We start from the raw sequence: 20882 nt of genomic DNA, 5'->3' as shown, positions 1-20882 counted from the left end.
ACACCTGGAGCAAACAGTCACAGCAAAATCAGGATTGACAAGGATAAGTAACTTGGAATCTTTACTAGTTCCTACATCCTTATGGTCCAGGAAACCTTATAGCAAGGCCAGACACACAGCCATTTCTCATGCACTCATTAAACCAATTTAAATGAAACTGTCACTCCAAGTTCTTAAACTCAGATATTCTTTCCTTAGGTCACAGTTGACCTGAACTGACATAGTATCTGCCTGGAGTCCTATCAAACAACATAAAATCATTTTTTCTTAACTCTTCCCTTCCTATTTGTACAGATGGATTTCCTTAAATTTCATAAAGTTGATTACCCCTCCAATTATCTTTTGTCTCCTGGTATAGACCAAAGAGCTTGTAAAAAGTGGAATGATATCTGATTCAGCATGTCAAGATTTTTTTCAGGTGAAACTAGGATTTAGCAATGTTTGCTAAGACAGGTAGTTCCTGAGATAGCTCTTCAGCTTGAAGAAGTTCCCAAACTCAGGGGAGAGGAGAAGAGAGAGGCCCTTTGCACCAGATCAGGCTCCTCCTCATCCAGAAGCCTGCTGAGAACAGTCTTGCTAATATTTATACAGTTCTGAGCTGCTTTTTGGGCAGTGTATGCCAATCACCACAACCTAGGCCTTCATTATTGCCATCTCTCTATCTATTTTTAAATAAATCTCAACTGGGGCATGCAGCACTTTATAGCTGTAGTACCTAGAGCTCTCCTGAGGCTTACATTTGAGCAGAGCGAGGGTGTTAATTTGTTGTTGTCTTATTTGGATGAGGAAAAATATATGGTGTAATTCTTGCATGGGTGGCTGCAGGTGAATGGGGAGAAGTGATTACTAATACTTTATCTCCCTTGTTCCCTGCCAATGCTTGCTTGCTACCCCCTCAAGCAGTACAGTATTGCAAGAGCAGTAAGCAGCCTACCCTTCAGCTGTGCTAATCAGTGATAAAGCAAGTCCTGCTTCTTCTGATCCTTTCTGCTGGTGTCACTTCTTCCTGGGATCATCTTCTTACTGGCCACAGTCCAGGCTACTGTGAAGGTGGGCAATATCCCCTCCAGTGAGAAGAGGAACCTCAATTATTTGGGTTAGAAAAACCAATTTCTTCAGATGAAATTGGCCCAGTAGCCTCTTCAGCTGTGGAATGCATAAAGAGCGAAAACTGCTTAACCCTTTACAGAAGCTCATTGTACTCTTCTAGATGTGGTGATGGTGTGAGTGCTGCTTACGCTTCATAGTCTGAAGCCATCACAAAGCTGTATGTGGATGCTGGTATCACAGCCTGCTTTAAGTCTGTCAACTAAGAATGTCAGTTTGGTCTTTGTCCACTGTGAGAAATCTGACCAGTAAGCCCGAGTATGTGTTTGTACTGAGGCCAGGTCTTAGACCAGACGGAAAGAGATCCAGAAAATCTGAGGAATCCAGATAAAACCACAGATGTTTTCCCATAGCTTTTTCAATAACATGCCCTGAAAAGGAAGATGAGAGACTGTAATAATCTTGCCAATTATCTGTGTCAAAGATTTATTGTGCAAAGGTCTCATATTTGCTTATATTAAGACTGATACCCTGCTCCCTTCAGGGAGGCAGACAGCAAAAATAGACTGATATGTATATTAGAAATTTTTTTAGCTTCCACTAGAGAGATGCACAAATCACAGCACGAAGTTGGCTGAACGCTTCCAGAGCCCCAGTGAAGTGCAGCTGGAGGAAAGTTAACCTGGTGGGTGCTGTGTGAGTTTGGACTAGAGGTGGCTACTTGTATGGAATGCTGTCAGTCCTAGACAGAGCAATTTGTGTATGAAAATACCAAAAAAGATACCCAAGATAACCAAAGATATCCAAGTTAACTTCACTTATGTTTAAAATGAAATACTGTAGAACTGGAAATACTTGAAACTTATTTCCCCAGGAAATAAGGAAAGCATGTCTGCTTTTAGCAATAAGGAAGCAGTATGAGTATTCTGCAGCTCCTCACCAAAAATATGAAAAATAGTTCAGCATAGCTAGAATTGTCCTTTCTGCAGCTTGAAGGTAAACACACTAAAATGGACAGTTCTATAGTACAAAATATTGTGAAAAAGCTGTCAACCTGAGAGTGAGCAGCCTGTATTAAGATCAGTCACTAATACCTTTCTGCTTGGGGGTGGGTGTTAAATGTATGTATAACACTGGGGAGGAAGGGAAGTGCTTTGGTGGAAAAGGGATTTTGTATCTTGCTGGGGAGACTCGTACCAACAGTCTGGGGCAGCATCAAGATACCTGTAAATATTCTTCTTTTGAAGACTCCGCTGTCCTTGCTTCCCATTCTGCATAATAAAACTGCAGGCCTCATTGTAGCAACCTGACAGAGATCTTTCCCTTTGCTACAAGAAAGACAAGCTGGGGAAGGGTCTTGAGCACAAATCTGAGGAGCAGTTGAAGGAACTGGGATTGTTCAGTCTGGAGAAAAGGAGGCTCAGGGTGACCTTATGGCTCTCAACTCCCTGAAAGCAGGCTGTAGCCGAGTGGTGGTTGGACTCTTCTTTCAGGTAACAAGTGACAGCACAAAAGGAAGTGGCCTAAGGTTGCACCAGTGGAGGCTTAGATTGGATATTAGGAAAAAAATTTTCACTGAAATTGTTGCCAAGTATTGGAACAGGCTTCCCAGGAAAGTGGTTGAGTCACCATTCCTGGAGGCATTTAAAAGATGTGTAGATATGGTGTTTAGGGACATGGTTTAGTGGAGAACTTGGCAGCACTGGGTTAATGGTTGGACTTGATTATAGAGGTCTTTTCCAAACTAAATGATTTTGTTCTATGATTCCTTGTAGAGCTCAGCAGGAGAGGTTCTGCTGGGAACATCATACAAACCACATCTGTCACTTCAGTATGGAAAATATGCCTGACCTGTGTAAACAAACTTTCATGCAAAAGCAGGTTTTCATGCTAATTGTAGTAGTGTTGCTGGGTAGTTCAGCAGTAGTGATAAAATGCAGCATCTTACTCCCAAGCTATTGGAAGGCATGTGAACTGTACTTGAACAGTCTGGAAAACCTTTCACACTAACGACTTACTAGTGTATGAAGTGGTGTTGCCTAGTGTTGCTCTGTGTAGCAGATTAGGCCAGAACCCAACTCTGAACATCTCTGGAGATGGCAAGGTAGGCCTGTAGAAGGAGACATGTCAGTTCAGTGAATGGCAGTGCTGTAGAGATGCTTGACCTATTTTTCTTTCCTCTCAGAGTTCAGCAGTTGGCACCTAGATTACTGCTACAATTTTTAAGAAAGGCACAAGTAATTACTGTAAACAAATCCTGTCGGCAGAAATTGGAAAGTATATTCTTCTGAAAGTTGTCACTGACAGAAGATGATGACATTAGAGTTAACCATGGTGCCACTAACAAGGGTCCTTCCTTCTTGCCTCACACAAGCATTTTGGCTTAGAAGTGTTTCTCTGTAGCACTTCCAACTCCTGACACAAACAGTTCATGCATCTTGTCTGTTATAGGAAGGTTTTTATCATATATTTAGACTGTCATATTAACTGTTTTTTTGAGGCAGGAGTGAAGAGCAGAGAATCGGTTTCATACCAGCAAAAGGGAAATTCCTATCCTGAAGCTTTTATGCATAGCAGCTTCTTCAATTTGTGATCAAGAAAGATTTTGGTAGTGGTCAAAACTTCTCTTCTACTGCCTGTGCTGTCCCAAAAGGCTATAACTGCCTGACTGTCCAAGAAAGCATTGTCCAGCACTTTCCTCACAGGGCTAAGCTGGCTGGCACACTTTTTTCTTGGTTAGCAGGATTGTGTTATTTTACTCTGAATGTAAAACTTGCCTTGTATTTAATGTGTCTGTCTGGGTCACTGTGGAATACACCAAGGTGGGTTTGGCACTTGAAACAGTGAGTATTAAGCCAAGTCTGGGATCCTTATGATGGCAACAGCATCCTACTGAAGGGCTGTTCAGAAGACTCCCTGCTGGCCTGCTGAAGCAAGAGTTAAGATTTATAGATGGTGTTTTTAAAAGTTATTGTCTGACCTGTATAAAGCTGAGTCTCTGAAACTACTTGTCTGTAGATCAGATGCATATGATCTTAATGGCAAGTAACTGCATGTGTTGGTAGGTGGACATCACTACTTCAGTGATTTGTAGGGGGAGTGAATAGCACCTTATGGCAATTAAATGAATAGTTAATTTATCAGCTGAATAGTTTGCTTCTGGTAAGGAGAATGTGTCTTCATTGTTGCCTCTTACTCTATAGGCTAGAAGTCTAGGGATAACACATCCTCTGTGATGTTAGGAAAATCCTTTCTTTTTAACAGTACTGGGATAATGTTAGTAATAAATGTAAGAGAGCTGCTGCTTTTGCAAGCTACACTGTTTAATAGGAGTACATGATATTATGTATGAACAAAGTGAAATTCCAGTCTTTTCTTCTGTTTTGCTGTCTCTGACACTTCAGAGGAGTAATAGAGCTATAAGGGAAACTTTCTTTATTACACTGTATAGCTTTGAGGCCTATGGGGATTGTGAAAGGCTATTATTCTGTGTAGCAGATTAGGCCAGAACCCAGCTCTGAACATCTCTGGAGATGACAAGGTAGGCCTGTAGGAGGAGACATGTCAGTTCAGTCCCCAGACACGGCTTGAGAAACTGCTTTGGCACTGGAGTGCTGATGATAGTACATGTAAAGCTGCATGAAGTGGGGAGAAGCTCCTGATGCAACCATCTTCGGTTTAGCATTGTCTTTGGATCATAAAGGGGAAAAAATATAGTTAAGGAAAGTGAGCCCCTGAGTTTTCAGTACCTCCTATTTTAGTATCCCTTCTGTGCAATGGAATTTCAGACTTGGCATTCATTTAGTATGTGTCTCCTGATGGGCAGCCAGCCCTTGATAGGTTTTGAACTAATGAGATCAGCTATTTCTAATATCTACTTCTTGGTTCTGCTGTTGGCAGCAGTTAAACCAAACATAATGAGGGCAGGATGCCAGCTTCAATTTGAATGCCTCTTTCAGCATTTTTGAGGAATTCATTTAGGGACCAAAGTTTGTAGAGCTATCGAGTTATAATGGGTGGCATTCTCCATCCTGGAAGATCTACAAGGACAAATAATTTGTGATGGAAGAAGTGCCTTTGCATAGTTTTATTTCCATTAGAGCTCAACCCAGAAGATGTGGCTGCCAAACTGTTTGTAAACTGTGTTCAATCATGGTGTCTCCTTATGAGATTATCGTCTAGCAGAATAGAGTAGTTCCAGAGGTGGTGGTGGTCTTCATATACTTTTTGCTTTGTCTACAGTAATAGTGTCTAATAAACATGGCTGTGACTGAAGGGTGACAATGGTTGTGGTGTAGACTAGAAGGTTGGAAAAGGGTCTCTGGTATCTTGTGTGCATGCCAAAGGGAATGGTACTTACATAGGAGACAGTGTTCAGGAGGTCATGAAGCCATCTTTGGTAAGACTTGATACCTGCTTTTTGCAGTAGGCAGCCTCTGGCATGGCTAGAAACTTCTGTCTTATTGGGGAGAAAGGGTTATGGGAGGAGAATGTCATTTTTATCTTGCTAGTTTGGGGTATTTAGAAAGCTTATCAACTAACTTGGAGACTCCACTTAGAGTAGGTCCCCACTCTTCAGCAACACTGTGCAAGTAAAGGGCAAAATACTTTGAGTTGTTGAGAGAAAGATAGCGTGAGAAGGTCCTTAAGAGAAGGGGGGTCCAGATGAATTGATGTCACGTGAAAACAAATTTTAGGGGCCTTGTATTTAAAAGGAAGCCTTTTATACCTATCAGGCTACTGATGGAAAATCAGCAGAGAATTTGTATTTCACCAAACAGCTTATTCCTTTAAGAATGCTTCAGCAAAACTTAGTTGTCTTCAGATATGCTTGCAGTTTGTGTAAGCCCACAGAACATACCAAAGACTCATGGGAAAAGCTTAGATCAAGAGAGTGTTCCAGTACTCCAAGCTCTTGGAAATGGGGAAGAAGAATTCCTAAGATGACTACATAGCCAGTCCTGCTAAAAGTAGTACAAGAGGTAAAATAGGCTCAAGGAAGTATTATTTCACAGCCACCTTCTGTAAGTGGCTAGTCTTCCCATGCCAGTGCACAGGACTCTTCAAATCCTGGAAGTGATTTTTAGGGGTTTATACAGTGGAGGGTAAGAAAGTGCGTACTTCAGTCTCCATGAATTGAGAGAACTGGGCCAAGAGGGCTGTGCAAGTCTGTGCAATGGTTTGAAGCATTCAGTATGCTAATGTTTGGGTAAGTGTGGGGATCACTCTTCCTGGAAATCTTGCTTGAGTTACTGTCCTTTGTTGAAGTATACACCTGGTATTGCTTCAACCCTTCTGCTTTTCTGAGAGCTTCTTTTGAGAAAAACATATCCCATTACAATGGAATAGCTGACTTCTCACCTAGTGACAGCACAAAGTTGTAATCCTGATACATTTGCTAGCAGGTATCAATGGCTTCAGCTATCATTATGACAGACTAAAGTAGAGGATATAGTTAGTAAGAGATTAACTTGGCATAAGGTATACAGTAGGATGTTTTGAGTTTGTTATGCTGAATAAGCACAGGACTCCTTAAACTGGAAAGACTGGATCATATTATTAAACAATACAATTTAGTGAAGACAAGATTCCACATTTTATATTAACGGAAGTTTTGCTGTTAGCATCTTGGGACAAGAAGTTCGTTGCCTGACTGTTCAAACATTTGTATTTTCTATCTGGTCCAACATGCATAGTAGCAAAGGTAAAGAGAAGAAATAGTCCAAATTAAACATACCTTTTCTTGTCAGTGTGTTTGACAAATTAAATTTAATCTTAAATTTGTTCTAGGCTTACATGTTACCTTGGCTGCAGGGATACTCTGTAGGAGAGTGAGTTTTGACAGAAACTGAAGTAATTACTTCAAATAAATTAAATCAGTCTCTACCTTAATACTGCCAGATTTACTAGAAATATTTAGAAGTTGTGTGTTAGAAATGTGAGACTTAAGATGAAGTTTCTGTTTTGTTTAAGTTTTGGTTTCCTCCGCTGTTCAGATGATTGGTGTACTGAACTTACGAGATGCTTAAACTTACGACTTAGAAAACTGAAGTTGGATTTTATGAAGGTGGTACAGGCATGTGGATATAAAAATTGTGTGTGAGAAGGAATTATTTTAAAGTATGAAATTAATTTCTTGTCCCTGGTGTCTCTGGCATTTTCTTTCCCACAAGTAAATGTAGTTAAGCACTTTGATAAACTTGCACGTCAAAAGCAAAAAGAGAAAATTTTAAAAGTTCACTCCCTGACAGCAATGACTTTTTTTGCTGTGAAAAACAAAATCACAACAAGAAAAAACCCAGAGAGCTGCTTTGAGATGAAGTGCAGTTCTAAGAGTTTCTCCCAAACACTTGGTGGGCTTTTCTCCCAAACCTTCGGTGGGCATTTCAAATACTCCATTAGGCAGCTTCTCTGGACCTCGTACCTCATCTTCTAAAAATAGAACACAGCTGCTGCATCATGTTTTGGGATCAGTTTGCAAAGAAAATGAAAGTATTATTTTCTACCTAAAAGTCATTTAACAGATGAAGCTTAATACTTGAGTGCTGCCCTTCACTGTAGTGGCTTAGACAATGCAAGGATTGAGGGGAAGGGATAGTATGAGGGAAGGAAAGATCACTGTAGAAAAATTAGGTTTCTAGCCTGTAAGAGCAAAAATCTGTCTTGAATTCAACTCATTCAAATAAATCTAGAGTTTGCTGGTTTTGCTGTGTGATCCCATACATTTGCTCAGTCTTTACCATTCTCAAGCACAGGCTCTGTGCTTTGAACACATTCTTATTTGCACAGCTGGAGGCTTGGGGTTGAAATGTAAGTGGTGCTTTAACTTAGACTTTGCAGGAGGGGTGACTCAGGGCATAAAAGTATTACAATATCTTTCTTGTAAGTACCTTCTGCCTGGGGGGAAGTGTCCTTTTGAAATTTGTTGGGAAAGCCTTAAGTCTTGGTATAAAACTGTGGGATGCTAAAAACCCCACCCAAGGACTGAAACTTCTTAAGATGCAGGACTTTGAGAACCTTTGTGTTAAAGTTATCCAGGTGCCAGTGAAGTACAAACTTGTGAGCATTTCCAAAAAGGGTATATTAAGAAAAATCAGTCTCTTCCTTCCCCTTCCCCAAAACACATGACAAACTTCCCAGGAACCTCACTTCAAAAGCCTTTTTTCACTTGCTAGATTCTGAGGCTGCATGGGCACTTGCAGGACAGAGGTTGGACAGCCTGGTCAGCTGTTGGGAGTTTGGTGGCTCTGGCTGGTTGGTAACTTTCTGCATGTGTAAGACTGCAAACCCTGATAGAGTTTTTAAGACTTTGAAATTTCTGTAAGACTTTGTATTTCTATAAGAGAGACATTTTGGGTCTCTGGCTCAGAGCAGGATCTCTGACCCCTGTGAAACCTGCTAGGCTTACAGTTCCATGGCAGGAAACTTGGCTGAAGTCCAAAACCAGTGGTTGAAATTGAAGTGCTTGTGCCCTGTAGGCAACCTGCCATGGGGCTGAGAGTCTAGCCATGATTAAAACTGGAACTTGGCTCCAGTTCTGCCTCCAGAATGGCTGGTTGCACCAGTTTGGAGCCTGAAACCAAGGCATAAAAATGTGAAATGATTCTTTCCAACAGCAACAAAAATATCGAGAAGTTTATAGTCTCCCTAAATGTGTAAAATGGTATGGCTTTCCTGGGGAATTCTCTCTGGGAAGGACTCGCTCATTTGTACTTAAGTCAGGCCAGTCTGAGTACTTTGACTAATGAGTGGGTGATATGTGCCATATGAATATACCTAGATGAATCACACTTTCCCAATACGTGTTCTAAGGGTCTTCAAACTTGAAATCTGCCAAAACAGGAGTAAAATATTGCATGTGCTGTTTGTCTGTCTCAGTTTTGTTGGGAGGCGGCACTCTGCAGTACTAATCTGAAGTGAAGCTGCTAAATAGCAGAGGCACCTCTGTTTTGATCTGTAGTGAACTCTAGATTTGTTTCTCAATAGATTTCCACTTTCTCACGTTCATGTCGTTTGTGTCCCTTGCTCCCTCTTTTCCCTGAAGCCTTGCTAAGGCATGTTACTGTGGTACTACAATGCCTTGGCCATTTCTCGTTACCTCCATCACAAAAGGCTGTGCTGTTCTGTTTGTGCTTATAATGTACCCAGATGGTGAATAGAATGAGTGACCACCAAGCTCATTTTCACTTGTGGGGTCAGACCTTTTTCTGCTAAATAACACAAGTGTTCCCAGCTGCTGTGCAGCTGCAGGGAGTCTGCTTTCCTTCACAGGCATTAAAAACCCTTTAATCAGTGTTTGTTGTTTGTCAGCAGTGGTGTTGAGGTGTGGAGAAAAAGAACAGATATGCTTTGTTGGCAAAGTTAACTTCATTCTGACCTCTTATCTTTCCTTTTTCTTTTCAAGTCTGAAGAAGCAGAAAGCAGTTTGGGAAGTGGTTTCTGCAAACACCTGTGTAAATGTATTTGCTAAAGGAGGACGTTTGTGTCCTTATATAGATAGAACATTTGACATAAAAAGATGCTCTGAGCTGCATTGAACTGAAAATTCTTTAGGGCAGGGACTCAAATGGGCTGGAATAGGCGCTGTGCAGACTCCCTTAGTGTAAATAAATGTTACATAAATACAAATATTGTTGATTAATATTAGTGTTACTTACCTTAGTATTGAATCTATATTCAAAGAATCCCATTTGCAGTCCAGTCAATTTTATCTTTTTCCTGTAAAATAGATGATTCCTTCTAGTTTTGGAAGGGGGCTTGTTTGGTTTTTTGGTTATTTTTTTTGTTTGTTTTTGTTTTTTTAGCTGGGGTTTTGTGTTTGTGGTGGTTTGTTTGTTTTCCTTTTAGTTCTACTTTTAATAGCTTTCTTCTCTTGAAGGAAAAGGGAGGAGATAAAGAACTGATAAGCAGTCTCCAATTCCATTTGGTTTGGATGTAGTCCGTTTTGAAGCAAATGGGAACACAGAAATCGAGAAGAAGCTTTGAGAAATTTCAGAGCTAAGATGATTATTTTCCTCGTCTTTCTAGATGAAGCTTGGAAAGCTTCTGGTGCTGCACGTGTTTGCAGGTTTGCTTTTTCCCCGAGTGCAGGTTTGCTCGCATTGTGTATCTGTGTGTAGAGCACTGAGCGCTGTGAGTAGTGATTCTGTTGTTGGCAAAGTCTTTTTGTGTGTGCATCCTGGAGCTGTTGGACATCAGGCTTTGATTTGAGCTTCAAAGGTCATCGTAGGACATTTGGGATTAAGGGCAGAATATTTACCTTGCTGCTCTTCCCCTGAAAAGACCAGAGAATCACATTCCTGGCTTGGCTGTGTCTGGGGAGAGTGGGTACCAGGCATTAGGGCGCATTGCTCACAGCCCTCAGCCCAGCTCAGCAGTATCTCCAGCAGTGACCAAGGGGCTCTTCTGGAGCAGGGCTGTGCCCTTGGGAAAGCAGTGCCTCCTTGCTCAGAGTAGGAATTATAAAATACAAATAAAACTGACTACCTGTGGTTTGTGGTCCTAGCTGTTAAAATTACAGAACCAAGAGATCTCCCCATGGCAGACACGTTTTAGCATTCATCCGTTCTTTTTCTTCATGCAGCTGAAGTTGCTTGCAGAGGAGGCCATGCTCTCAGACTGGCAAAATGCTAAAGGAAGACTTTTTGTGCTGGGCAGGAGGGGATGTACACTCAAAACATTTAGTATATTAAATGTCTGTGGGTGGTGTGTATTGACCATCACTTCTGTAGCGTGAATGCTTACCTGCTAGAAAGGGGACAAAGAACCACCATTTTATACTTGAAAAAAGCTGTCAGGGCTGCTGAGCAAAGATATGGGCTGTGAGCTGCAGTGGAGCAGGAACCCTGCTCTTAGGGGGAGTTTTTGAAGCCCTTTGGATCTCCTGGAGATGTTGCTGGCTTTTCTGGCAGCACGGTTTGCTTGCGTGACAACAGCTCTGATCAGACAGGTGTGATCCTGGATCCTTCTTGAATTCAATGCAGACTTGCACAGTTACAATCTACCTGAACAAAACAAGCACCATCTTGTGCAGCTATGTAAACCATAAACTTTTTTGGCAAGGCAGGTGTGGCATCTTCAGTGTCTGGAAAGCACCGAACATGCTGTGTGGGCGCCCTACTGAAATCCAAATTACAAATGCTAAGAAGGCTTTTGATTTTTTTAATTTTTTTTTTTTCTAATAACATGGTTCTTGGCTTAATTTGGGTAGGCAAGAACTTCACAGACTGCATTGGGGTGCTCTGCATGTTTCCTCAGGCCCTCATAATTCATCAATGTCGAGTTGTTTCTCTGTCTGCAAGGAGGCATCTGAGGAAAGCTCTTCCACAGCCTTAGGTTTAACTTGTTTGTCAGCCCTGAGAAGAGCTTTCTGTTCTTTAGAATGAAGAAAGGATGTTCTTGATGTATGAGTCCCCACTATACTGTTTTAATACAGGCTGTGGAAGGCTCAAGTGAGTTTTAATGATATGACTTTCAATAAGTTGGTAATATGGTTTGATGCTGAGAACCAGTATTCTAGATTTTTTGTTGAACATCTGGATAACTCATACCTTTGGAACTCCGCTTCTGACAAGGAATTTGCAAAACGTTTCATGCCAGTAGCTCAAGTCTCCAGTTGTGATAAACAGGAGAGCTGTGTTGAACCGAATACTTAATTGCTGCATGTGTATCATACTGCCCTATCAGGCACCTCTGCTTTGAAAATCTGTTTATACATACAGAAACCTGAAAAGCCATGTAGAGTCTTTCAGTGTCTGACATCACATGCTGGGAGGAGGCTTCAGCATTTTCAGTCTGTTGCTTTTTGCTGTATGTTTACAGTCACTACCAGTCTTTGCATTTTGGGGGTGACAGAAAGACGTTACTGTAGCCAGAGCAATTCCAAGTTAAGTTGTGATAGTCCAAGCACTGAGAAGAAAAAAATCTGGCCCAGTTTTACAGTGTTTTTATAGTCTAGTCCAGGTCTCTATAAACAATTTAAAATTGCCTTCAGGTTTAAATATTCCAATTTCCCATTTAGAGCAGGTGTTGCCAGGTTATAGAATGTGTTGCAGAAAGGGAACAAAAACATTTCAAAAACATTTTGCTGTAACAAATACGTCAAGTCTGTGACAGATGAGATTTAAAAAAATGTCTGTCCCACCAAAAGTAAAATGAATGCAAACCTTGCTTACTTTTCCCAGCTGTCATGTTTAAATAGGGGGTTTAGTAATGCATTAGTCTTTAGAAGATACAGCAGTACGGTATGAAAATATGGAACTTCCCAATTGTTTTTCATTTTACTGGGAAGAAAAGATTTTTTGTAATGAAAAAAAACCCATCAACAACCAAATTTCAGAGATGCATGTTCTTGGAGTGGTTAAAAACCAACCCAAACTAGGCTTCAGGCGATGTTTTTTCAACAGCTTTAACCTCAAAGCATAGAGTAGACAGCTTTGTAGGAAACTGTAACACCAAGGTGATTATGGCAGTGACTCACACTTCCCTGTAAGGCATCCAGCTATCAACACACTTGGAGAGCTGTGGCTTTGTGCATACAGGCAGGGTGTCAGTCAGTGCCCATTTGCCAGCCAGCTCTGAACTGCTGAGCTCAGAACCGCTTTGACAGCGAGCTGGGATATCAGTGTGTTAGAGAGCAGCTCTGGTGCCCCCAGGGTAGCAAGAGGCTGTAGAAATGGGAGGTAGGGACGGGGAAGTGCAAGGCAGGTTTGACTTGCCTTTTCTTTCCTTAATCCTCATGGAACTTGTTTGAAGATTCCTCTGAAATCTTACTGTGAGCAGGTGACTGGGTTTGAGTAATAAAGGTCTGACAAACCACTAAGTGGGGTAGTATGGGAAGAGAAAAAGGCTGCTACTATTGTGATTTGCCAAAAATTTCTGCAAGTGGTTATGGAAAGATGACCACCAGTTTGGATCCTCAGGAAAACAATATGAACTTGGGAAAGAGACCTGGGTGTCCCTATAGGCAGCTTAGAGTAGAGTTGAGGGTACAGCAGTAAACTACTTCCAGATGCTGGGGTTTGCAGGGAACAAGCAGACAGAAGATGGGGACTCATGTGCATTGTGGGTTTCTCATCACCAAAAATAAGGCAGGACGCCAAGGAAAACAGTAGTGATCATGATATGGAGAGAAGTGGTCTGGGTGAGAAATTGGAAGGTCGGGATTATTTAAACTACAGAAGACTGACAAAGGAGTGCCACGTTGGTACAAAATGGGTTGCATCATAATGGAATGCTCAGGAAGAAGAGGTATCCAGAAAGATGATATGAATTCCAACTTCTAAAACAAAATAGGTTTTTGCATAGTGTGCAATGAGCTGGGTGTCATCAGGAAGGAACAAAAGGTGACTTTGGGAACATGCAGGTATGCTCTTGCAGGTGGTATTTACAGATGATCTAAACAATGCTTTCAAAAACATCACTGGTGATATAAAACTGGTCACATACATGGTTCAACTACCAAGGTCAATCTTGATAGTTTATTTGTATTCCTCTGACTTTGGTGATATATTTTTTGTGTCTCTGACTAAAATTGTCTAGTATCAGATACTGTTTGTGGCACAGCACTGGGCAAGCTTGGCTGTTGTGACTCAGTATTGCCCTTCCCGTGTGGGTTGTGTTTGGCTGTGCACATCTTACTTTTTTAGAGGTGAGGCAGAGTGAGTAATGTTTCCATTTTATTAAGAAGAATGGAATGGCAAAGACCGTTAATTTTTTTTAAAGATGTACGTGTTTCATTTAAAGTTCCCTTTAGGCAAAGTCAGCTTTGTTAGGCAGCTTAAAATGCATTGTAGTCATATTGTTATTGTCATAAATAAAAAAAAAAAAATACACCATGCTCAGTTTTGGGAAACCAAACAAAACCACTGTTTTGTTTTTTTTTCTCCCTTCTTTTTTCACTTCCTTCAGTTTTTAATAAGCGACCGTGACAGAGACCCCCAGTGTAACCTGCATTGCTCCAGGTCCCAGTCCAAACCCCTGTGTGCCTCTGATGGCAGAACATATGAGTCGATGTGTGACTACCAGAGAGCCAAATGCCGTGAGCCGAGTCTGAGTGTGACACATCGTGGCCGCTGCAAAGGTAGGTGGATTTCAAATGAACTCCGAGAGGAGAAACGGGAGGCTGACCTCAAAAAATTGGATTCTTAGACCTTTGAGTTTAGTACCATGCTCTGAGAGTGATCTGATTTGGAATTGTGCATTCCTGCAAGCATGGGTTTCTGAGCCTCGTCTGAGGCAGAGTAGAGTATGAGCTGACTGCATTACCAATGAAAGGAGCCACAGACATCACGGAAAAGGAGCTGAAATGTATGTCTGCAGACAGAAACAACTGGCCCCATGGAAGTATAAAACCAAATCCTGAAAGCACACTTCTTCCTTGCTACTTGTGCTGATGAGGAATCAGGACACCTTTGACTGACAGGAATTTGGAGTGGGGAAGAATATGATGCACACTAGTCTAGTCCCTTTTCAGACATACACAGCCTTCCTGTGCTGAGCTAATTAAGAGGACAGTGCTTGTAAGGCTTTTTTTCTATTTGCTATTACATATCTACTTAGAAGTGCGAATACTGTCTCTCAGTTCAGCTCTTTGGCATAGTCGAAAGATGAAGTTGAAGCTTTTCAAAGGATTATTTGTGTCTTGCCGCACAGTGGTTTGTTTTTGCAATGGAGTGAAAAATAAAGTGGAATCCATTTTCTGAGAGCACAATAGGCTCGAAGGGCAGATGGCACAGGTGTTTTTGGCAGTGAATTAAAGTGACAGGAGAAACTCATTAAAATCCATGTGATAGAATAAAAAGAATTCCTTTAAGCCTGGCATTTGTTTATAAAGGGTTTTTTACTATTGTAAAAACATCTTTGTTAGAATTACTTGATATAAAATGAAAATACCTTTTCAGTGTATTTGACAGACTTTATAGTTTAGGTGAATTATCAGCCTGACTTCAAATATTACTCTCATTTAAACAGTTTCTGTTTAAAAAGACAATTTTTTTTAAAATGTTTTAAAAAGAAAAAAACTTACTTGTATGTTTTTGTTTATTTGTTTTTCACCACTGCTGGGTTGGTTTATGGTGGCTTCTCCCATAGCATAGATTGAGGCCTTTGAATCAGGCTTCTTTCTAACTACTGGAAACCCAGAACCTTTCTTCACAGAGCTGAAGAAGCACTTGGATAGTTCTTGCAAGTGATACATTTTTGAGTATCACAGTGAGAAGCAGTGTGGTGAGAGTCCTGTTTTTGCTTTCATCCCTTGAGCAGAATGTCTTAGATAAGCAGCTTCATAGCTGATACTGGCATTTAAACTGGCACTGTTCAGTGGCTTAAAACATGAGATCTGAAATGTGGTACATCCATATACTAAACTGTCTGTTTCTGGAAGTAGACAAAATTTGCTTCCCAAACTGCATGGCCTACTGCATATTGTGATTCCAGAGTCCCAAAGAAGTAACTGAGACTTTTTTTGTCTTGGACACAGATAAAATACACTTCTTCTGCTCTTGGATGCTATTGAAATGTTTAGTTGAAGCTAACTTGCATTCTCCTGTTTTCCTCTTACCCCATGGTACTGTACAGTATCTAACAACTTGGGAGTGTGTGCAAACTGCAAGTCTTGCTTTTAACCCACTGACACTCCTGCCAGTCCCTGTGAAGTAGGAATATTCTTTCAACTATCACATGCAAATTTAACCTAAGTGGTAATTTCCATGTGTGCTGCTCTTGAGAGGTATTCTGTTTTTCTAGCTGCATTAGGAACATGACCTCGAGTGCATAAAGATCACAGTTGTTGGCAAATCCAGGCAGTTGTGAGACAGCTGTGCTGAACTACAGGCTGTTGGCCAGGTCTGTATTGTGCACTTGCAAAAAGGAAGGTATTGCCAACAGTGTTTGAGCACCTTGTACTGCAGCAGGATGCAGGGTATACCCTGAACAGCCTTCACTCCTCCTGCATGGCAGAGGCTCTACAGGAGAGCTCCCCTGAAACTGTAAGGGAGCCTATAGGCCATCGAGCTCAGTCACATGCAGTTGTGATAGATACTGTACCAAAGAACTTATCCTCATGGAATGACAAGTTTTTACTTGTGCTTCACTCTCTAAAGGGAGAAAAACAACAGGTGACTAAAATAAGTAAAAAAAGCATATTGTGGACAGCAAGTTCTGCAGCCCAGATTACCATAGGCTTCCAGTGTATATGCTGATGACTTGAACTGTGCTTGTGCCAAGGAAAACAGAATGGTTTCCATAGTGAGAACAGGACCTTTTTGATTCAACTTAATGCTCTGTTCTCTCTCAAGAAACTAAGGACCTTTAAAGATGAAATCTTACCAGCCCTTTGGGAGCTATAACCTTTATTAAGCTCTTGTTTGTTGCTAGCTTCCTCATGTGCTTTTCAATGGAATTCCTTCCATGCTAAATTATCTGAATTCCCTTCAAACCCTCACATATCACAAAGGGTTAAAAGTCAGGAGTAGCTAAAAGTGATCAAATTATGGAATCCCTGACAAATGGAGCCTCGCTGATGAGATTCTAGAGAATAGTTCCAGATGGTATAGCTGTGTCTAAAATACACAACCAAGCAATGCTACCTGGATTTTTTCTCAGGAGGCATCATAATATCTGGTGTTAAATAGGAGTTATAGCTCAAAACTTTGCAAGTGCAAAGGACAAATGCTTGTTGATCTTGACAACTCACCAAGAATCATTCCTGCAGTGATTGTTTTATTGGTATATATCTGTGGCTTAGAATACATTTAAGTTCTGTGTTAACTGCTTGATTTCTAGGAGCTTTAATTAATTTAATTACAATGTGGGAGTGTTCTAAAAGTTCTCTTTAGATTTATTAGTTATGTTAATAAGTCTGCTGGTTCAGAGTTTGCTCTTAGATCACAACTCACTGTGTAGAGTGAACCTATCTGTGAGTTACTGGTGAAGATTGTAACAGGATCTTCAGCCTTTCTCCTGGGACACAGGAACTGAACACAGCTTTTGGCTAATGTGCTAGAAAGGCTGGTCTTCTGACTGATGGGTCATTTGAAGAGGAACTTCTCTACCTATTATTTTTGTTGGACAGGAGATGATGTTTTGAAACCATTTTGTCTGCTCACTTAGATCCAGGTGTTTTGTCTTCAAACTTGCTTTATTCTTCCTTGACTGTGAATAAGAATGTTCTTCCTTGGCAGCAGTTAGTAAAATCTAAAATGTCACTTTCAATCACTTTGCAAATCTAGGCATGTTCTGAATAAATCAGGGAACTCTGGAGTAGAAATGCAATGTGGATATCAAAAAAGGAACAAAGTACATTGATGTGAAAGGAAGACAAGAAGGTGATCAGGAGTAGTCAGTGTGGATGGGGAATTCATGCTTAACCAACCAGATGGCCTTCTATGGTGGGACAACTGGCTGGAGCAATGAGGGAAGAGTAGTGGGTGTTGTCCACCCGGGCTTCTTTTCCTTCTCAAAGGAAGGCTTTTGACGCTCCTATGATATCCTCACAGGAAAGCTCAGGGAGTGCAGACTGGACATGTGGACAGTGAGGTGGTTTGAGAGATGTGTGAATGCCAGGTCTCAGGAGGTTGGGATCAGTGGCACAGATGTAGTTGGAGGCCTGTCACTAGTGGTGTCCCCCAAGGTTCAATACTGGGTTCATTATCATTTAACTTGTTCATCAGTGACTTGGATGAAGGGACAGATGTCTCTTCAGCAAGTTCGTTGATGATTCAAAGCTGGGAAGGCTGTGGAACTCTCCAGAAAGATCTGAGGGTTGGAGGGATGAGGAGAGTGAAACCTTTTTGAAATTCAACAGAGTATGGGGTCCTGCACCTGGGAAGGAATAAGCTCCTGCACCAGCACAGGCTGGGGACAGACCTGCTGGGAAGCAGCTCTGTGGGGAAGGCCCTGGGGGTGCTGGTGGACACCAAACTGTCCCTGAGCCAGCAGTGCCCTGGTGACCAGGAATGACAATGGTGTCCTGGGTGCATCAGGAAGAGCATTGGCAGCAGGTGCAGGGAGGGGATCCTGCCCCTCTGCTCAGCCCTGGTGAGGCACAGCTGGAGTGCTGCTCAGTACAGAGAGACAGGGAGATTCTGGAGAGAATCCAGCAGAGGGTGGCAAAGATAATGAGGGGACTGAAGCACATCAGTTGTAAGGAAATACTGCGGGATCTGGGCCTGTTTATCCTGGAGAAGATATGACTGAGAGGGGACCTCATCAATGTTTTTAAGTATCTTGCAAGGAGGGTGTCACAGGATGGATCCAGGTGTTTTGGTAGTGCCAAGGAACAGGACAAGAGTCAATGGGCAGAAACTGGAGCACAGGTAGTTCCACCTGAACATAAGAACATTTTTACTGTGAAGATAAATGAACACTGGAACAGCTGCCCAAAGAGGTTGTAGAGTCACTTTGCCTGGAAATATCTGTAGCTGTCTTTACTCAATCCTAAGGAGTGTGCTCCAAGGGATGGGGTGTTAGCAGGAAGTTTGGACAAGATGACCTCCAGTGGTCCCTACCACCCTGAACCATTTGAAAGAAGTTTGAGACTCCAGGTGTAGGACTTGACCCAAATGAAGTGGAAAGCAGTGAGGTGAGTGAATGGTGATTGATATCCTGTACAATAGATAGACATGTTTTTGTAGTTTGCAGAGATCCATTTTTGCCTGTTTCATGCAAATACACATATTATTGAGTAAATGGGTATGAACCTGCTGACCTTAGTGTAGCTGAACTGCTTCATGTCTGGTGAAGACCTGGCCCGTATGTGAGACAGTTACCTAATGCAACTGAAAACAGTTAAAAAGCTGCTTGGATCAATTTTTGCTATTTGAACTTTGGATACAAGCATAAGAGAACTAAAATTAAGTAGCTTTAATAGATTTTGGTGGTTGCATTGTATTGATTTGCTGCTAGTGTTATGTGACTCCTGGAGATGTTCTGCTTTGTGTTATTAGGAGAGCTTGGGTCTTTATACCATGATGTTGTGTGGTGTCAGTACTGCCTCTGCCTGTTGAAGAGAGGATGCTGGAATTCTTGGACCCTATTCAGGAGTGGAGTGTATATATTATGAAGGACACGGTGGTCTTGTTTGAATAAACTATTCATGGATAAGATCAGCCATGGTAACTAGCCAATTTCATTGCAAAATCCAAAATTATGTACACCTGCATTGTGCCGATTAGGCCAGGGATGTCAAAAACATCACTTGTAGTTAACAATCTCCTGGTTGCCAGCTGCCAGCTTGAGAATTAATTTTCTTTAAAAGGCAGCTTTCTGAGCTACAGTAAATCTGTCCCAAGTTTGAAGATATTTAAAGTAAAATTAAGCAGGTCTGCTTTCAAAAGCAGTTATGCTGTTTTGGTTTTTCACCTAATGTAATGGAGGGAAAAGCGTCCAATTTAGTCTGCTTGAACCGTGAAACTGGAATGCATTAATGCCATTCTGGTTTATAAACATGGTGTTTGATATTCCAGAGAACATTTCTAAAAACAGGGAAGAAAGTGCTGAAACACTTGGGTAAGCAGTCAAAATGCAGAATAGGGTATATGAACCTACAATCATAAGATCAGGCTTTAGTAAAATTTGTAATGCATCTTATTTGGGGTGAGCTATTTGACAGCTACTTTTTAAACACTTGGCACTTATGTAATACTTTACATTTTCTAATTAACAAAGCAAAAATAGCAAGGTGAAGTCATCCCACTGAAATCACATGTTGATGCAAACATTATAAAAATACCAGCCTGTGGAGTGAGGAAGAGAAGGATTGACAGTCCTTTTAAAAACAAACTGGTAAATGTTGATCTTAAAGGCACTGTTTTTACTGGAACTGATCTGTGGAAGACTGACAAAAAAGATAGCAATATGCATGCACCTCTCCACCCAGCATGGTGTATAGGTGTTTGTTCCAAATCAAGGCTGTAAAAGGACTGGCATGACCTTTGGAAATCAATGAGGGAGGATGGGAGAAATAATCAGTCCTGAGTGTTCATGAACAGGAGAAAAAACTGTCTTCTCTGTACTTCAGCAGCAATTTGTGAAGAGTCACCACTTGAGCCAACAATTGAAGTGCAAAAGATGCTGAAACAACAATGAGCTCTAAGCACTGTGGTGGTGTACTATGAAGTGTGCTCTGCTGGGTGGGAGTCGAGAGTGCAATATATAAAGGCCAGTTAAAATTGCTGGGAAGGACATGGTAGCTATAGCAGTAATGTGTTTATATTATCTTAAAGTAAGGGCTTGATCTTGTGCATGTTTCTTTGTTCATTAGACAAGCTGGACAAAGATCTGGGTTAGTTTCCCTTCTGCCTGGGTTTCTAATGTATTTATATTGCAGGGGATACCACAAAGTGTTTATTTCTACCAGCTCTGTGCTGAAGCATCCAGTTTCAGTCATGTAGTTGTGAGTGTGCCAGCACTAATGCAGATGCTATGTGGAAGTGTTTTATGCTTTTGTTTCGTGTTCAGAAGAGGAACCATAAATGCCTGCCTGCAGTCTTGTATCCTGATATTTAGAGACTAGAAAACACTTTCATTTGGGAGCTTGTGGTTTGATTGTCACGTAAGAAATTCACACCGTTTTTTTCCCTCGCAAGTGTGCATCTCCATAATGTGTTCTGGGTTGGTTTTTTTTGCTACTTAGTTGTCTCCTGTGAAGCAGAAGTTGAAAGTATTTTCAGTCAAGCAGCTATGAAACAAAGTGCAGGCACACCATCTGGTTTTGTAATAATGTCCTCTGTCATGCCAAGCAAGATTAGATTCTTAAGCTTGAACAGAAGATCTGCAGGTGATAGGTGTTCCAGTTAAAAGCATTGCCAGAGCTTCCTTTGCAGCTGAAAGAGTGA

General features: G+C 41.3%; 1 protein-coding gene across 9 annotated transcripts in view; it reads left to right on the top strand.

Annotated features, from left to right (window-relative positions):
• SMOC1 (SPARC related modular calcium binding 1) overlaps positions 1-20882 on the top strand; it is a 171740-nt gene that overhangs the window by 69887 nt on the left and 80971 nt on the right. For all 9 annotated transcript variants that reach the window (XM_058839493.1, XM_058839474.1, XM_058839483.1 and 6 more), the window contains one exon: positions 13957-14128. In XM_058839493.1, coding sequence (XP_058695476.1) covers positions 13957-14128 — 172 coding nt within the window. The remainder of the gene's footprint in view (positions 1-13956; positions 14129-20882) is intronic.

The sequence above is a fragment of the Poecile atricapillus genome, chromosome 1, assembly GCF_030490865.1.
Source record: "Poecile atricapillus isolate bPoeAtr1 chromosome 1, bPoeAtr1.hap1, whole genome shotgun sequence".
Lineage (NCBI taxonomy): Eukaryota > Metazoa > Chordata > Aves > Passeriformes > Paridae > Poecile > Poecile atricapillus.
This window is presented reverse-complemented; position numbering and strand designations above follow the sequence as displayed.